General features: G+C 44.2%; 1 protein-coding gene across 1 annotated transcript; it reads left to right on the forward strand.

Annotated features, from left to right (window-relative positions):
• Positions 1 to 431: 431 nt before the first annotated feature.
• Positions 432 to 17,335, forward strand: zgc:162707 (UPF0524 protein C3orf70 homolog B). The gene is made up of 2 exons (XM_034561471.1): positions 432 to 1,048; positions 14,828 to 17,335. The coding sequence occupies exons 1-2, from the start codon at positions 865 to 867 to the stop codon at positions 15,514 to 15,516; spliced, it is 873 nt and encodes a 290-aa protein (XP_034417362.1). The 5' UTR covers positions 432 to 864; the 3' UTR covers positions 15,517 to 17,335.
• The last annotated feature ends 384 nt before the right edge of the window (positions 17,336 to 17,719 follow it).

The following is a 17,719-nucleotide window of genomic DNA, read 5'->3' on the forward strand; positions in this document are numbered from 1 at the left end:
GATTCCTGTTTTTTTTCTACTGACTCAACTGAAGTGGTGACACACAACAGCGTAACTGCTTTCATATAAATGAATGGCTCTCTATATATAAATCTCACACCTCAGCAATGAGTAGATGTTGGGGTTGCCATCTAGCGGCAGAAGGCCTCAAACTCAGCAGCTGGATTAAACATTATGATGCTCCATTTTATCTGAAAATACACTATTTCTGAACCTTTCGTTGTTTATAAGCAGGTCCGTGCATGAGCCGAACAAAGGATTTACGAATCGATATGATTATCAAATATGACCAAGATATATATATTATATATATAATAAGCCCCTATTTAGAAAATGTAACCTATTTGAGAATCGCATTCAGGTGAACTGGAGTCTTTCTTTCAGATAAAGCCCTTGCTGTTTTGAAGTTGCAAAGGGGCCGATGAAAGCCTGGGTGTGTGTTTGAAGTGCGCAGAGCAGCTAGGTTGGTGGACTCCTCCCGTTGTGCGATGAAGTTCAGATGCGCGCCGTAGTTCCGTACGCGCGTCACCAGCTTTGCATAGAGGAGCTTCCCGACGCGAGGGGGAGGATGGATAGATGCGTGGCTCACGACCACGGGAGTCTTTGAACGTCACATTACACGAAGCTAATTGACGCTCTTTTACTTTGACATGCGCTCCAACGCTTTTGCATGAGCGGTAACCCAGCTGCTCTGGATTCAGGGCTCCAGCGCCGCCTTTTCTCGTCTGTCCCCCCAGTGGAGAGAGGCTTCCTGGGCTGCGTGGACCGTAACGCCTCGACTCGGTTCCTTTGCAGTAATGTTGTAGTTTACTCGGACGAAGCCTTTTTTTTCAGGAGAGGGGGGGAGATACAGGAAATGTTGGCATGGCCGCCTCGCGAGCACGGAAGAGTCCGAAGAGTGAGAAGTTGGACGAGGCGCAGGCTTTGGCCAAGAGCTGCGCGGGGAGACCAGACTTCCTGCCCTGCGATGGGCTCTCCATCTGCGCGACCCACAGCCACGGGAAGTGCTTCAAGCTGCACTGGTGCTGCCACTTGGGCTGGTGTCACTGTGAGTTCGTTTACGTGCTTTCATAGCTGTCTGTATCGCCGACAATCTCACGGTCAGCGTGCTGGTTGACATTGCAGTGTTTCTAAAAAAAAAAGAAGAAGACTAAATGTAAAAAACATTTCACTTGATATAACTTCCAATGATCATTTACAGTCGTGTTTGTATTCTTTGCAATAATATCGAGGTCACACTTTTAGAGTCCCCATTATCCCTAATCAGAGACCTTCAAAGAGACGCCCTAGGATTTAATAGTTTATATAGTCTAAAACAGTGGAGGCTGCAACATTCAGAAGCAGGGCGTCAGAAGTAAACACCACAACCTTTACTTCTATTCCACTGGATTTGTTTTGACTATTTTATTTGTGTTTATTTGTGTATGCTGTAGTTCAGGGCAGGCCATTATAATATGATTAAAACCTTCCCCCTGTATCTATATTGTTTGCATATTTGGATTTAGTCAGCTGTAATGTTGTGTTAAAGTAAAAAAGCACAGATTATTATAAGTATCATGATGTTGAGTTTAATTATCTCTCTGGAAGTGCATGTATCTGCTGCCATTTATTTATGGCAAACACTTGAACAACTAAAATAATCGTACATTTTGATATTCCAGTGTCTTCCAATTAACTTTCTATTGTACTCCAACTAGGCCTACGGCTCTTACTGTAGCATATGCATGCCTGTTATGAATGGCTCTGTCTGTCTTGCGTCCTACATATAAGAGGGTATATTATGTAAAACCATCAAAAGGAGTGCACAGTGCCTTCCTTTACTTCACTGTGAATAGAGATACTTAGAAAAATGCACAGTGACATCACACTTTCATTTCTGCTTTTAAGAATGTCTTGTGATATCCTTCTTAATGTCTCAAACCCAGTAAAAGACCACAAAGCAACTATGACGTTATACTACTATAAGTGTTGCTTGTGTTGCCAAACCCTGATGTATCATATTCCTCTTGTATTTCAAACATAACTATGAACATGTAGTTTATTATGAGCAAATCCCACATACACAATCCAAGTACAGTGAACACACGCACCACATGTATTGATCCACAGCTGAATATACTCTCCAACAAATGCAATATGTATTCCTGTTTGAGTCATTTTTGCTAAAAACTACACTGCCCAGCTGTTTTAGTAAAATATTTTGTATGTATGTTTACAAATAATACTGCATAGTAGGGACCCAAATTTAAAGATTTACGAGTTCCGTATGAAGGACTGGGCTGGGGTGTTGACTGCTGCAGATAGTGTAGCAATGTTAGACTGAAAGGTTAACAAACATCCTGCTTTGGTCTTCTGATGGGACTTTGTCAACAAGAAAAGAAAAAGAATATCATCAGCATCATCCTTGAAAGTAAAATCATCCCATGTTCAGACAAAGTCAAGCCGTTAGTCAAGTTCATCAGCTGAGATGCTTCAGTTTCAGGACAAATATTTGATAATGTTAACTTAACTCAATAATATTACCATATTGTAATCAATATCATTTATATTGACTGTTGAATTGACTACTGACTACAGTAAACATGGCAGCAGCTCCACTCAAACAGAGAATTTTCTTTTCTCTCTGTGAAGTGTTAGTGGCATTTCTTCACCACCTATTAGACACTTTCTCTCCATTTGAGCCTTTCCCCGACCTGCCACTACCACACCACCGCAGAACCACAATAGCTGTGCCTGAACGTGACAGGATGTCCGTCTCTTTGTGCTGCCCTAATTTATCCCATATCTGGCTGCTCTGGAAATCCTCAGATCAGTGTGAAACACAATCACCCTCCACTCTGCACCGCTCAGTCGGGGCTTATAGTGTGCAACTGCACAAGTCACATTGTAATCTTTGCCATGTAATCATTGGATTTAGATGCCTGCCTCCGTCCAGAATGAGCCAAGTGATGTGAAATATCTGATGAGGCAGAAAAACCATGAATTCTTTCTGGTGTTTAGGATGAGCCACAACTGGGATTTATGTTTCTCAGCAAAGCCACTGTAGTGTTACGTCATTTGTAAACATTTAGTCTTGCGCCTCCTTTCTGCTTTGCAATATTCATCTCTCAAGTTGATAGTGTGCTGCACAATGGACATGGAGCACTTTGTCTCCATTATTTGACTCAGGCTTGTTATGAGGAAAATGCCAGCCACGCCATAAAGGAGAGTTTCACCTTCACATCTCTTTCCACTGTAATTAGCAGGTTCCCCTCACAGGACACCCATGAACCACAGTGAGAATAAACCAGCTTAGACTGCTGAATCAGGAAGAAACAGGGCACCCAGTGAGAAAAGTATAGCAGCATGAAATGCCCGCCCGCTCTCCTGAGCTCACACCCTTCTTTCTAGCTAATACATAATAACGCTAGATGCTAAAGAGTGAAATGTTTTAACGCCCCTTATCTTGTCAGTTTTTCATTTTATACGTTCCTATGATTGTCGTCTGGAGTATATACTTGTTCTGAGGCTAATAATTGTGCATTCACCACAGGGAGCCTCGCTAGACTGTTTTTTAAATTACATTTTTAATAGGTTTCCAGGCAAACAAATACAAAAGGTCAATGTGTCGAAAGACTTTGGCTCAGCCTTTGAATTCTCCAACACAAATTATTTCCATTATCGTACCTGTGGACTAGTGATTAACTGTGACTTAATTTCTGGTTTCTCCTTTTTTCTACGTGCCGTCGCAAGCGAAACACTTTCAGGTTGCCTCCCTCTCATTTTCTGCTCCCAGACGGCACTTATCGTCTTTACGGGCTATGGCAAGAAAGTGGTGCTTTGACGGCCTTCCAGTAGTTTCCACTCAGTTGTCGCTTTGGGAAACCTTTGGCAAAGGAAACTGGGAAAACTGGAATTGGATGTATGTGGAAGCAGCGTTCCCAGCTGGTGACAACATCAGTCCAAGCCTCTAAGTAGTAATTAGCTGTGTTTAGAGTCACCGCCAATATGTCATGTCTGATGAGAGCTTCTGCTCACAGCAACACTGGGAACCACCTGGTCTGAATATTTGTTTCTCTCTTTTTATCCTCAACTAACTGATTACAATTACCAGGCAGAGCAATGAATTACTCATTAAGAAAGTCTCACAGTCCAATGCGTCCTGAACAGTCTTGTCAGTCTGCTTGTTCTCTGCCAGCTCCAATTTTGTACATTACAATGTGTATTTCTCTCGGAGATGCAAGAAATAGGGATCGTTCTCTCTGACTTCTTCATTTCATCTGTCTCATTGAGCAGCTGTAGCTTGCAAATATTTCTACAGGGAATATGGAGGGTTATTGGGTAACGCTCTGCCTTACATTGATTGATTTGCTGACCAATTCAAAAATTGCTGCAGTGTTGAATCATAAAAAGCTTTAGCTATTATTAAAGGGTCGATACATTGTCGGCCCAGGCCAGGGGGGATGTTTTTTGATTGGTTGTTCATGTTTAGGAATCACTTTAACTGCTGGTCTGTCAATGTAGGAAACAGGGCAGCCCTAAACTAAAGTTCAACATGTTTTAAAGGATTATTGCAGAGTATTTCGGGTCTGTCTTAATACAAAATAATGTATTTGTTTGTGTTACAATCTCCTCATTGCGACTTGGCAAAAGGAAGCACACAAAGTGGAAGTAATGTAAAACTTAAAAGATACCCACTTGATTTCTTGAACATAAAGCCTCACAGTTTCCTTGAGTAGAGCTGTAGAATGCATATTCTCATTGCAACAAGGTATATTGATCTTATGGGTCTATTGATTTGAATATGAAACCCACGTCGCCTAATTATTGTTTTGTAAATCTTGGTGACTGCTAATATGAAACCCACGTCGCCTAATTATTGTTTTGTAAATCCTGGTGACTGCTACCTCACTGTGACACACTAACGGGTGACCAAGATCTTGTTGTTGTGGTCATGTCTTTGAAAAGGCAGCAAACAACTTCACCTTTATCCACAATTCTCTCTCTCTCTCTCTCTCTCTCTCTCTCTCTACATGCATGGTGTTGAATCCAAATGGTTTGGTGTATATGCTCACCCATTAATAATTTTCACAGGAGGACATTTTTTTTGACATGTCACAGTGTGTAAATGATAACAATGATGGTTGAATTACATTTAGCTGCCTCAGTTTCAGGGTCTTTTGTGCCTGCTGGCTCTCTGTCAGGGAAATTTGGGACACAATCAGAACAGAGCTATCAATGATGTTATTATTAACCCCTGTGCTTTTTTTACGATAAGTCAAAATGTCTGCCTTTTATGGAGTTGATTGATGTTGTAGATCCATAGAGCAGATCCCTGTGAAGGAAGTATACATTCTTTAAAAATACACGTGGCCATGTGAATATGGTATTGAGGCTTTAGGAAGTCCAATCTTTTAAGGCCTTTCCAGGAGCTGAAGCCTGCTCACTCTGCACAGGAGAAATCATCCACAGACTTGCATTTCTTCACCATGATGACATATATAACTGTGAATTCAAAGCTGGCTGCATGTCAGGAACAGCTTTTTTTGCCTCTGGATGCAGGAAACGGGAAACGGGAAAGGAGTTTCACATGATGCTGGGTCAGACCATCCCCTTCGCTGAAACCTGAAACTTATGTTGTTGCCTCGGCTGTAGGCTCTTGGACAGATTTAAACGCAAAGAGCTGCGGATGTGTGAGCGAACCGTATCCACCGGCCAAATGGGTGCAGCAGCTGTTGATGAATGAAAACAATCTGCTGAAATGATTTTGTTCACCTGCTTTTGCCAAGACGTTGCTTTGAACTGGTGTGTTGCATTTATAGTAGAAGATGTGCTCAGACTGCACATAAAGACTTCTGGCTTCCGCTCAAACACACCAACAATCTAATTGAGGGGGTTGTTCATGACTGAGTTACTACTAAGGCTTTGATATAAAATTATATTAACATGAAATAATCTCAGTGTCATGTTAATTCATCTTCACTATATGTTGGATTTGTCTACAATAAAAAAAAAACGTAAGTATTTTCCTTTCAGCTGCAATAGACAGTAGAGCTGAAATTTAGACAGAATGATGTTGAAGCTCTGTGTGAGAGAGAGATATTGATGAGCTGCACGCTGCATTATTCAGAGAGATTATCTCCTGTATTAAAGTAGACTGCAGCCATCGGCCAGCCACAGTCCAGAGAGAGAGCCGAGAAGGCAATTGTAAACGTTCAGAGAATCTCGAGCTACCTGGTGCTTGGAAGAAGAAGCTCCGAAGCCAGAGATATCCATCCATCCATCCATTATCACCCGCTTATCCGGGGTCGGGTCGCGGTGGCAGCAGGTTCAGCAGGCCGACCTAGGCCTCCCTCTCACCCGCAGCACTTTCCAGCTCATTCTGGGGGATCCCGAGGCGTTCCAAGGCCAGCCGGGAGATATAATCCCTCCAGCGTGTCCTCGGTCTTCCCCGGGGCCTCCTACCAGTTGGACGTGCCCGGAAAACCTCTAATGGGAGGCGTCCAGGAGGCATCCTAACTAGATGCCCGAACCACCTCAGCTGACTCCTTTCGACACGAAGGAGCAGCGACTCGACTCCAAGCTCCCCCCTGATGTCCGAGCTCCTTACCCTATCTCTAAGGCTGAGCCCGGCCACCCTACGGAGGAAGCTCATTTCGGCCGCTTGTATCCGAGATCTCGTTCTTTCGGTCACGACCCAGAGTTCGTGACCATAGGTGAGGGTTGGAACGTAGACCGACCAGTAAATGGAGAGCTTTGCCTTCCGGCTCAGCTCCCTCTTCACTAAGACGGACCGGTACAGCGCCTGTTTTACTGCTGCAGCCGCACCGATCCGCCTATCGATCTCCCGCTCCACCTTACCCTCACTCGTGAACAAGACCCCGAGATACTTGAACTCCTTCGCTTGGGGTAGGCAGTTTGCCCCCACCTGGAGGGAGCAATCCGCCGGTTTCCGGCAGAGCACCATGGCCTCAGATTTGGAGGTGCTAACTCTCATCCCTGCCGCTTCGCACTCGGCTGCAAAACGCCCCAGTGAATGCTGGAGGTCACGGTCCGAGGAGGCAAACAGGACCACATCATCCGCAAACAGCAGAGAGGCGATCCCGAGACTCCTGAACCGGATCCTCTCCGCCCCCTGGCTGCGCCTAGATATCCTGTCCGTGAAGGTCACGAACAGGACCGGTGATAAAGGGCAGCCCTGGCGGAGGCCAACACCCACCGAGAACGTGTCTGACTTACTACCGAGGAGACGAACACAGCTCCTACTGCAGGCATACAGAGACCGGATGGCCCGTGCCAACGGGTCCGGCACCCCATACTCCCGCAGCACCCCCCACAAAAACCCCCGAGGGACCCGGTCGAAAGCCTTCTCCAGGTCTACAAAGCACATGTAAACTGGTTGGGCAAACTCCCAGGACCCCTCCAGTAATCTTGCGAGGGTAAAGAGCTGGTCCACTGTTCCACGACCGGGACGGAATCCGCACTGTTCGTCCTGAATCTGAGGTTCGACAAGCGGTCGGAGCCTCCTCTCCAGCACCCTGGCATAAGCTTTTCCCGGGAGGCTGAGCAGTGTGATACCACGATAGTTCGAGCACACTCTCCGGTCCCCCTTCTTGAAGATGGGAACCACCACCCCGGTCTGCCAGTCCATGGGCACTGTTCCCGACCCCCATGCGACACTGAAAAGGCGTGTCAACCAAGACAGCCCAACAATGTCCAGCGCTTTCAGCATCTCAGGGCGGATCTCATCCACCCCTGGCGCCTTGCCGCCAAGGAGCTTTTTGACTACCTTAGCGACCTCTGCCAGGGATATGGGTGAATCCACCCCAAAGTCTTCCGGCGCTGCCCCCTCTCCGGGGGACATGTTGGCCGGGTTTAGGAGTTCCTCAAAGTGCTCTTTCCACCGCCCGACGATGTCCCCAGTCCGGGTCAGCAATTCCCCCCCCCTGCTGAGAACAGCCTGGGGTAGACCCTGCTTTCCCTTCCTGAGCCGTCGGATGGTTTGCCAGAACTTCCTTGAGGCCAACCGAAAGTCCTTCTCCATGGCCTCCCCGAACTCCTCCCATGCCCGAGTTTTAGCCTCCGCGACCATCGTCGCTGCAGCCCTTTTGGCCCGCCGGTACCCGTCAGCTGCTTCAGGAGACCCCTGGGCCAGCCAGGCCCGAAAGGCCTCCTTCTTCAGTTTGACGGCTACCCTCACCCCCGGTGTCCACCACCGGGTTCTAGGGTTGCCGCCACGACAGGCACCGATGACCTTCCGGCCACAGCCCCGAGCAGCCGCGTCCACAATAGAGGCTTTGAACAAGGTCCACTCGGATTCCATGTCCCCAGCCTCCCTCGGGATTTGTGAGAAGTTCTTCCGGAGGTGGGAGTTGAAGACCTCCCGGACAGGATCCTCTGCCAGACGTTCCCAGTTCACCCTCACTACACGTTTGGGCTTGCCAGGTCTCTCTAGCCGAGTCCCCCGCCATCTGATCCAACTCACCACCAGGTGGTGATCAGTTGACAGCTCTGCTCCTCTCTTCACCCGAGTGTCCAAGACATACGGCCGCAGATCAGATGATACGATTACAAAGTCGATCATTGATCTCCGGCCTAAGGTGTTCTGGTATCAGGTACACTTATGAGCCACCTTATGTTCGAACATGGTGTTCGTTATGGACAAACTGTGGCTAGCACAGAAGTCCAACAACAAAACACCATTCGGGTTCAGATCGGGCAAGCCGTTGCTCCCAATCACGCCCCGCCAGGTTTCTCTGTCATTGCCCACGTGAGCGTTGAAGTCTCCCAGGAGAACTATGGAGTCGGCAGGCGGCGCCCTTTCCAGGACCCCTCCCACCGACTCCAAGAAGGCCGGATACTCTGAAATGCTGTTCGGTGCATAAGCACAAACAACAGTCAGAGCCTTACTCTCCGCAACCCGTAGGCGCAGGGAGGCGACCCTCTCGTTCCCCGGGGAAAACTCCAACACAGCGGCGCTCAGCCGGGGGCTCGTGAGTATCCCCACTCCCGCCCGGCGCCTCTCACCCTGGGCAACTCCAGAAAAGGACAAAGTCCAACCCTTCTCCAGGAGCTTGGTTCCAGAGCCCATGCTGTGCGTGGAGGTGAGCCCAACTATATCTAGCTGGTACCGCTCCACCTCCTGCACCAGCTCCGGCTCTTTCCCCGCTAGTGAGGTGACGTTCCACGTCCCTAGAGCTAGTCTATGCTGCCGGCGATCGGCCCGCCCAGGTCTCCCGCCTGGCCCGCCGCCCGGTCTACATAGCACCCGACCCCGATAATTCTCCCTGCGGGTGGTGGGTCCACAGGGTGACTGCTGCTCCATGTTGTTCTTTCGGGCTGAGCCCCGACCGGGCCCCATGGGCGAAAGCCCGGCCACCAGACGCTCGCCGACGAGCTCCCCTCCTGGGTCTGGCTCCGGGAGGGTGCCCCGGTTTCCCTTGTCCGGGCAAGGTGGCTACAATCCGTGGGCTGCTTATCATCAGGGTTTGTTGAACCGCTCTTAGTCTGGGCTCTCCCCCGAGACCTGTTTGCCTTGGGAGACCCTACCAGGGGCTGACGCCCCGGACAACATAGCTCCCAGGATCACTGAGCCACTCAAACTCCTCCACCACGTTAAGGTGGCGATTCATAGGAAGAGCCAGAGATATATCATAATAATTATTTAATCATAACAAACAAGAGTCATCTGTATACATACATGGTCCAGGCCCGGACGCGCTCACATGGCTTCGCTTCCACAGTCTCCTGACGTAGCCAGCAGTTTCTGTCTGGCGTCACCGCGTAAGAGACCAAATTCGCGTCTTACAATTAGTTTTATTCGCAGTCCATTCACTGAGCTAAGCTCCAATTGGTTAGTGGAGGTATTCATGCAAATACCTTTCAGAGACACAGCATGCTACGCTGACCAGCGAATAAGACATAAGGTTCACACCTGAGGGTTAGTTCCATTGGCCACTTCAAAGAATGCCTCAAATCGATAAGCTAGCGGGGTCAAAGGTCACTCTTCCGGCCAAGGACAGGAAGTTCCTCTTCAGAATAAAACCCTATTATCCTGCCTTCAGAATAAAAGCAACATCTCAGGTTTCAATCGGCATCCCTTTTAACTATTGTCTAAACAATAAAACATCCATTCATTCTCATGCATCATACAATTAATCATTACATTTGTCATTAACAAACAGAACAATAAAACAGTGAGCCTCTCTTATGCTTCATAATACATTCCTCAGAATATTCCTCAAATGAATTATCATAACTTTCTTTATGTATTAATTTAAAACATAACCTCTCTTATCTACATGTGCAAATATATATAAAATCCACTACAACTCAACACATTCAAGATGGAGGCAGGTTGGAGCAGAGGAGTTGGAGCTACTCATACTTCAGCTTCTCCACTCCACCCGCTGTCTCATTAACCTGTTGAACTCTTGATGTTTACTAATTTACTTATTTATGAAACCCCTTTGGCTGTATATAACATTATCTAGCTTCTTGATTAATGAATCCAATATTTTGATTATAGACATTTTATGATATTTTGCTATTTTTAAACAATTTTCTTTGTATTTCCACTGACAACATTCACTCCTTAACTGTAAAAATAGGGGAAAGTGTCACCTCCACTGCTTTTAAAGGCACCTGGAATTATAATTACATTGTTGTTGCTGCCTCATTTACATATTGTCTAGTCCGTGATCTCCTACATCCACCAGAATGCCTTTCATCAGTCTCCAGTGAACTTGTTGCTTTCAGCGGCTCTGAATTATAATGTGATGAAAGACTTTCCAGTCAAGAAAACAAGTGCGGAGACATTTGCTTTACTCTAAGTGCAAAACACCCCGGGTCTGCATATTATTCTGGTCTATCGATACTGTCAGTGGAAAACAGTGTGCCTGTGTTTCCTCTGCAGTTGATTTTTCACAGTAAGATTGCAGGTGTAAAGTAGGTCTGCTTTTGATTCTGAAGCACTGACTCAAAAGCTCAGTGTTGATGGTTTCTTTCTTCTTTTCCTGTGCTGTGATATCGCTTTTCAATCTGTGCTATAGACCTCCATTGCTGTCCAGAAACTAATATATACACACTTCTTCACCGTGTGACATATTCCTTCATTGACATGAACATGGACATAGTAGTTTATTTTTTATTCAATCCCACACACACTGTCCTACTGCCATACATCACCAGCCCACTAAAGGTGTATTAATCCACAGAAAATGGTCCCCTACAATTCCGCCATCGACGGTTGCTGAACTAACATTTGCTGAAAGCCAAATTGCCCAGCTGTTTTAGAAAATAATTTAGCTGCTTTTTCTTTTATTTAATTGTGCTCAACAATTTACATCTTAGAAAATCCAATGAGAGGGTGGCTGAAAACCACGGACAGGGGAAGGAAGTCAGAAAGTGAGAAGAAAGAGGTAAAATACGTTGTTGCTTTTAGATTTTTATAGAATAATATAACTCCAGCCTCACCTTTTCATGTCTTGAACCTAAACTAAGTGAAGGGGTGGACAAATGTCCTCAGTATTGGTGAGGACATCTGGTCTTTGTTGGTATGGAAATACAAACGCACACAGAGAGGGCAGAGGCCACTTAACGACATTGTGATGCGAGGTTCCAGCACTGGAAAACACAGAAGGATGGAGTATAACTGAATATCAATAAAGCTGCATAGACAGTGTTCACTGGCTCTCAGTCAGTGTTTGTATATTTCTAGCAACAGTTTGACAGGAATTTTAAATAAAAGGTGCCCTTTTGAGTTTACTTGTAAACAAACCATCACAACTCACCAATAACTATTGTACATATGGTGTTACGGCCTGACATTTTCTTCCTCATACAACATTTGCAAAGTGTAAATTGTGCACCTTGTTCATTAATGTGCGCTGGCTTGTAGTCTTCATCTCTGCCGCTGTGGTAGCTTTGTTCCCGTTAGCGTGCATGTGAGCCTGATGCTAACAAAACCGGAACAAAATATCGCTCTGTAGGGCTACTAGTGTTCAAAACGTCACACAGTACCTTTTTAAATTATCAGTCAAAGAACGTGAAAGGAAATAATCCTATTAGGGCTAAAACAAACACATGTTTTTAATATTGATTAATCTTCCAAACATTCCCTTGATTAATCTTTGAATCATTTTGTCCATCATTTCTCAGAAAATGATAAAAGCGACATCCGTAAAATGTAATAATTGATTATCAAAATAGTCGCTGATTCATTTCCTGTCAATCGACTTAATTGTTGTAGTTCTACATGCCACTATTTGTTTTACTAATAATATTTATTAATGTACAGTATTTGTAATAATCCAACTCTGTGTATCTTAGAGCATGCAGTTCAAGTATTTGGAATCAGAAAGTTAATATTTATTTTGAACATTATGACTCTCCACTTCTCCTTTTCGCCAGACTAAGTAAGATTAGTCTCAAACATAAAAGTCTTCTGGGACTGATGGAAACAGTTATATTTCCGATTTATTGCAAACTAATTCTGCATTCTACACACAGCCTATAAATCTACAGACGGGCCGTGTTCCTTCTGTTAAGGACAACCAGTGTTGTGTTGCCCCATATGTCTGTTTTGATGTCTGCCCATGCATTTCTCTGTCCCCTAGTATTGCTCTCGGTATTTGCAACTCCAGATGGATGAATGCAATAAGTTGTAATATGCTAAAAACGGAATGCCAACACATTGCCGTCTAGAGCGTCAGCTCTCATTTGTTGCCGCTATCGTGTCTGCCTGAATGGCCTCATCTCAGTCTGAACATGGACCATTGAGTTTCTCTCATTAAATAGAGGCCTGCTACTGTTCCCCCTTTTGTCTGTATTGTTATAAGCTCCTGTGTTTTGTGTTTACAATGTTTACAAAGAATACAGATATTAAGCCTCTTTTAATTGTTTCCCATGGGTGGATGATGCAATTTTGTGTCCTTAATAAAGATGTGGTCACTTAAATTAAATTAACCATTCTTGTGGACAGTAAATAAAGATTTAAGTGGCAATCTTGAAGATTTTAATTTAAATAAATGTCTAAGTCACTGTCTATAGCTGAAAGAAATAACCCAATGATAATTGAACCGATGGCCCACTGATGAAAGTATTGCAATATTTATATATTTGCACTATAACGAAATTGAGTGTCTGTAGTAATATTGCTTGAAAAAATGCTGCATCAGTTTTTTCTCTATTTTCCCCAAAATATGAAAATATAAACAATTCTAAAAATAGCTTTTTAGTTTTCAGACGCAGCGCAAGACTCGACTGCTCAAAGCACAATTCCTTTGTTTTCACTCAAATTTAACTTCTGCATTAACGAGGATTGCCACTTTAATTAAACATAATATATTTTGTGTGCTACAATGTCTCCTCCTCTCGCCTCTCAAAACAAAGACATTTCAATAAAATGTAAGAAGTTTTCAATGTAACCTGGGGAAAGAGTTTGATTGAATGGTTCCCACCAGCCAGTGAGACAAAAGACAAGGACACAGAGTGAGAGGAAGTGATGCGTAGGCCTGTCATCTTCTGTAGTTCCTCTCTCTTCAGGGAGCAAGTTAAACACACATCGGAGCTGCATTATTCAGGCAGCACGGCTCAGAGTCAGAGGCAGTGGGCTGCAAACAATGAGTAACATTTAGGAGCAGTCATTTTGCACAATAACCACCAGTATATGGGTTGCCAAGATGGGAGGCATAACTCGCATGCAAGGAAGATTTTTTTTTTTATAAAAGTGGACAGTTTCCAGAAAGAAATTAGGGCCTTTATCTCTTCTAGGATTTATGTGGCACTATATTCCACCATTATAAGCCATTATGTTAGTAATACAGATGTAGATTAAGAACCACATTGTTGTGTATGTACAGTATATGGCCTTAATCCTACACACTATTTTTTTTAAGCCTTGTATCAGCTTCTTAGTAAAAAATGATCCTTCCCTGCAATTTAAATGATGTTACACTCTGGCTGCAGCTTCATTTCAGTAGTGGTGGCAAGGCAGGTAGTTTTGCCTTTGGCAGCACAGAATCCTTTGTGATGATAATTGCTGCTCCTATACCACTTAAAGAAAGCACAAATGATACGTTATCACAGACACACTATTCACTTGTGCCTCCCACACTTCTTGGCATCAAAAACGTTGTCCTTGTTTGAGACTGACTGAAAACACATGTTTATTAACGACTAATTTTACAATTATTGTTACTTCTTTGCGAGCTACAACGAACGATGTATGAGCAAAGGGTGAAGTGCAGTTCAATGTGATGGGAAGGCTTTACACTTGATTAGATGGATAATGTAGACGCTATCAAGTGTCATCTTTTTGGCCGATCCGTTTCCAGATGACTGGAGGAAAAAAGATAGAGATTTGATATGTAAATGCTCAAAAATGCGTTGTTTGTGACATGTATTTGGTGCAGTGAACAGAACAATTGAGGCTGAGGCACAAGATAACAAGTTTTGTATTTCCCTGTGTCTTCAGAAGCAAAGCTTGCATTAATTACAGTTCTCATAGTGCATTTCATGTTGCTGTTGGGATTCCTGCCAAATGTCTCCACAGTTGCCAGTTTGGAGTTTACTATTGTATTGATTTAAACCTGCTTTAAGTGTTTTTTAGTTGCCTTGAGGTGGTGGAAAACATCACTGACATATAATCACCCTTAAGTTGATGTGGTGAACATATTAGTAGGCAGTAATATATCCACTATTCATTCTTCTTTTACCTTTGTTTTGGTGTCTAAAACTCCAATAATATACGTCTATTGAGCTGCTAAATGCTAAAGTGCTCACTGTGTCAGTTTTCTGTAGCGTTCAGTAAATTAATCAAAGCATTTCATTTTTTCCCCTCCTTTAGGCAAGTATGTGTACCAGCCCATGACCAATGTGTGCAAGCTGCCCAGTACAACCGTGCCAGCTGTTGAGACAGAGTACAGTAACACCATGGACCTGTCCGTCTCTCTGGCTGAGCGCTTCCTGAAAGTCGCTCCCTGCTTCCAGTCCCCGCCTCACCTGGAGTCGCCCAAGTACTGCGTGATTGCGGATCTGTTTGTGGATGACTACATTGTCAAACGCATCAACGGAAAGATGTGCTACGTGCAGCGCCCCGCGCCTCCCTTACCAGAACCTCCTCATCCTCCCACCCCTCGCCCACCTGCTCCCTGTACACCTCAGATGCCCCAAAAGCCCGCTCAGCCTCGGCAACCAGTGAAGCCTGCACCGCCAACCCAACACGGACCTGCGCCTTTGCAGCAGGTCCAGCAAGTGTACAGTGAACACAAACATCCTACCCCTGTGGATAAGATAAAAGGCCCCAAAATGGACCACTGCTCCTCTCCGTCCAGCTCCGAGGACTCCGGCATCAACGCACTGGGTCTGCACTACGTGGAGTCCTGCGAGGAGGAGACAGAGGAGGAGGAGGACGACGAGTTGAGCACAGATGGGAACTCAAGCCCCGGCAGCCTCTGGGATCAGGACGACTGTTCTCTGCTCTCCCCCTCCAAGTCAATGATAGAGATCATCGAAAAGATTGAAACAACTGTGTAACTGACACAGCATCGACATGGACACCAGCTGTGAGGGAGTGTGAGCTACAGAGCAGAATTAATGAGAATACACAGAAGACCACTTGAGGATTTATTCTACATAGACTAATAGGACACAAACCCCTCTCTGACGCTTCAGCAGAGCTTTGCCTGGTTGTTTGGTTGAATTTGTTTTCCGGCAGGTGGGCGAGGACTGTGAGTCTGCGCTCGCACACATCATCTAATCTGTCCACATCCCCTGCATGGAGTGAATTTCTAGAATTTATTTCAATACAGAAGAAAGCCACAAGCACAATAATATTAAGCACATGCACAGTGGACCAAATAGACATCCTGTATGTCGTACTTCCGCACTGAAAAAAAAAAGAAATACAAAAGGACTCAAAAATAGATGCACTTCAGTCAGAGGAAAGTAAGAGAAAAAGTGAGACTTTCTTCTGCGATTTCACTTTAGGGATATATTACTGGAGCAAACATGTTCTATGAACAAAAGTTGTATAAGTAGGTTTCCTGATGATAATGAGCAGTTAGGCAATTCTTAGTGTTCTCCAGTCGTCAATCTGCCAGACAGACTTTATTCTAATTCAGCTTTTAACTGGCAGATCGTAAGTGTGCCAGTTCTTGTTTCTCTGATCAATGGCTCCACCCACACACATTAGTAATTCTGACACTTCAGCATAATAACTACAAGGCCTGCTTCTTTCACGTTAATGAAAAGATTCCCAGCATACAGTTTGTATGCACCTTACTGACACCAACACACGCCGTGTTGGTTGGTTGGTTGGTTGGTTGGTAGGTAGGTAGGTAGGTAGGTTAGTTGGTTGGTAGGTAAATTGCTTGGTAGGTAGGTAGGTCAGTGTTGGACAATCAAGGATTACACAGAAGCACATTCCTATACTGTTCCTGCCAGCGAGGGCTCTTATAAAACTAGTTATCAGACATTAACACATTGTTCTGACTACATATTCTAGTCATCCTGGTCTGAACTGCTGTGCTGTCCGAGGTTAAATGGGGCGCTAAGCAAAACATGACTTGTATTGACCTCTATTAGCAGCCAAGAAATTAAAAAGCACGGACGTGTCTCTGGCAGAGCTACAGTGACAAAGGTAGGAGTCGCGTTGTTAAAGCAGAAACTAGCACCTATGGAAGACGGAATATATCTAATATATACATATACATATAAACTTATATAACAATAAAATATGAATTGTTATTTGCTTTTTGGGCTTAAAAAATGTCCTGTGATGCCAGCTCAAAGGGGAGTCTGGTAAAGGTGTGCAGGTTAGACTTGTATGTACAGCTATTTTGTGTTATGGGGCAAAACAATGTCACTTAATGCGCCTTTAAAGGAGATTAAAGTATGGCATAGGATGCTGAGTATGTTTTGATGTTATAAGAAATGCACTCAAATATAATATTTGTGAGACAGCCCCTTATTAGTCACTTAGTAAAATGAAGATGGGCTGGGTCTTTACTTTTTTTTTTATGTTTCAAGGTTTATTTTCTGGAGAGTTAATTGCAAAAATCACTAAAATCTTCACTAATATGTATTGCCACAATGATACGCTAGATGTAAAATAATAATAATAATAATTTTGCATGGCTGCATTCATTTACAGAAGTACCTCAAGAAAAAAAACAATTTAACAAATGTGTGTTTCAAAGTGTTCAAAAAGTGAACTAATCCTATATCTGTTCTTCTTATTCAGGAACAGCCCTTGACATTACACTGAACACAGTCCCTCTTAATGCAGTTAAGACATGTTATGTTCTTATTATTGTTATATTATTTTCATATGAATAAATCCAAATGACACTCACACTTTCTCTCCCTCAATTTGTCTTCTGTAGTCAGTGTAAAGCATTTTCTGGAAAAAGAGTGTTTAAATCTTCTTTGAATAACTTTCTTCTCCTGTCACACATATGACTAATGCACTCCGGAGATTGAGTGGAAAATCAAAGTGAGAGATATAGTCAAATGTAGTCATTACTTTATCTGTGGTTGTTTTTTCTCCTCTGAAATGTCTTTACAAATGGTCTTTTGTTTTTGTTTCTTACATTCCGTCTTCTGTAACCTTTACTTTCTTTCACTGCGCCAGCGTGGCAAAATCACATTAGAGCAAAAGAAAAACAAAACTGAAGTGAGAGAAAGAGACGAGCTGGTAGAGTTATGATAACCTGTGCCTCAATATTATGGTGTATAC

This window comes from Cyclopterus lumpus, chromosome 21 (assembly GCF_009769545.1).
Source record: "Cyclopterus lumpus isolate fCycLum1 chromosome 21, fCycLum1.pri, whole genome shotgun sequence".
In the NCBI taxonomy this organism is placed as follows: Eukaryota; Metazoa; Chordata; class Actinopteri; order Perciformes; family Cyclopteridae; genus Cyclopterus; species Cyclopterus lumpus.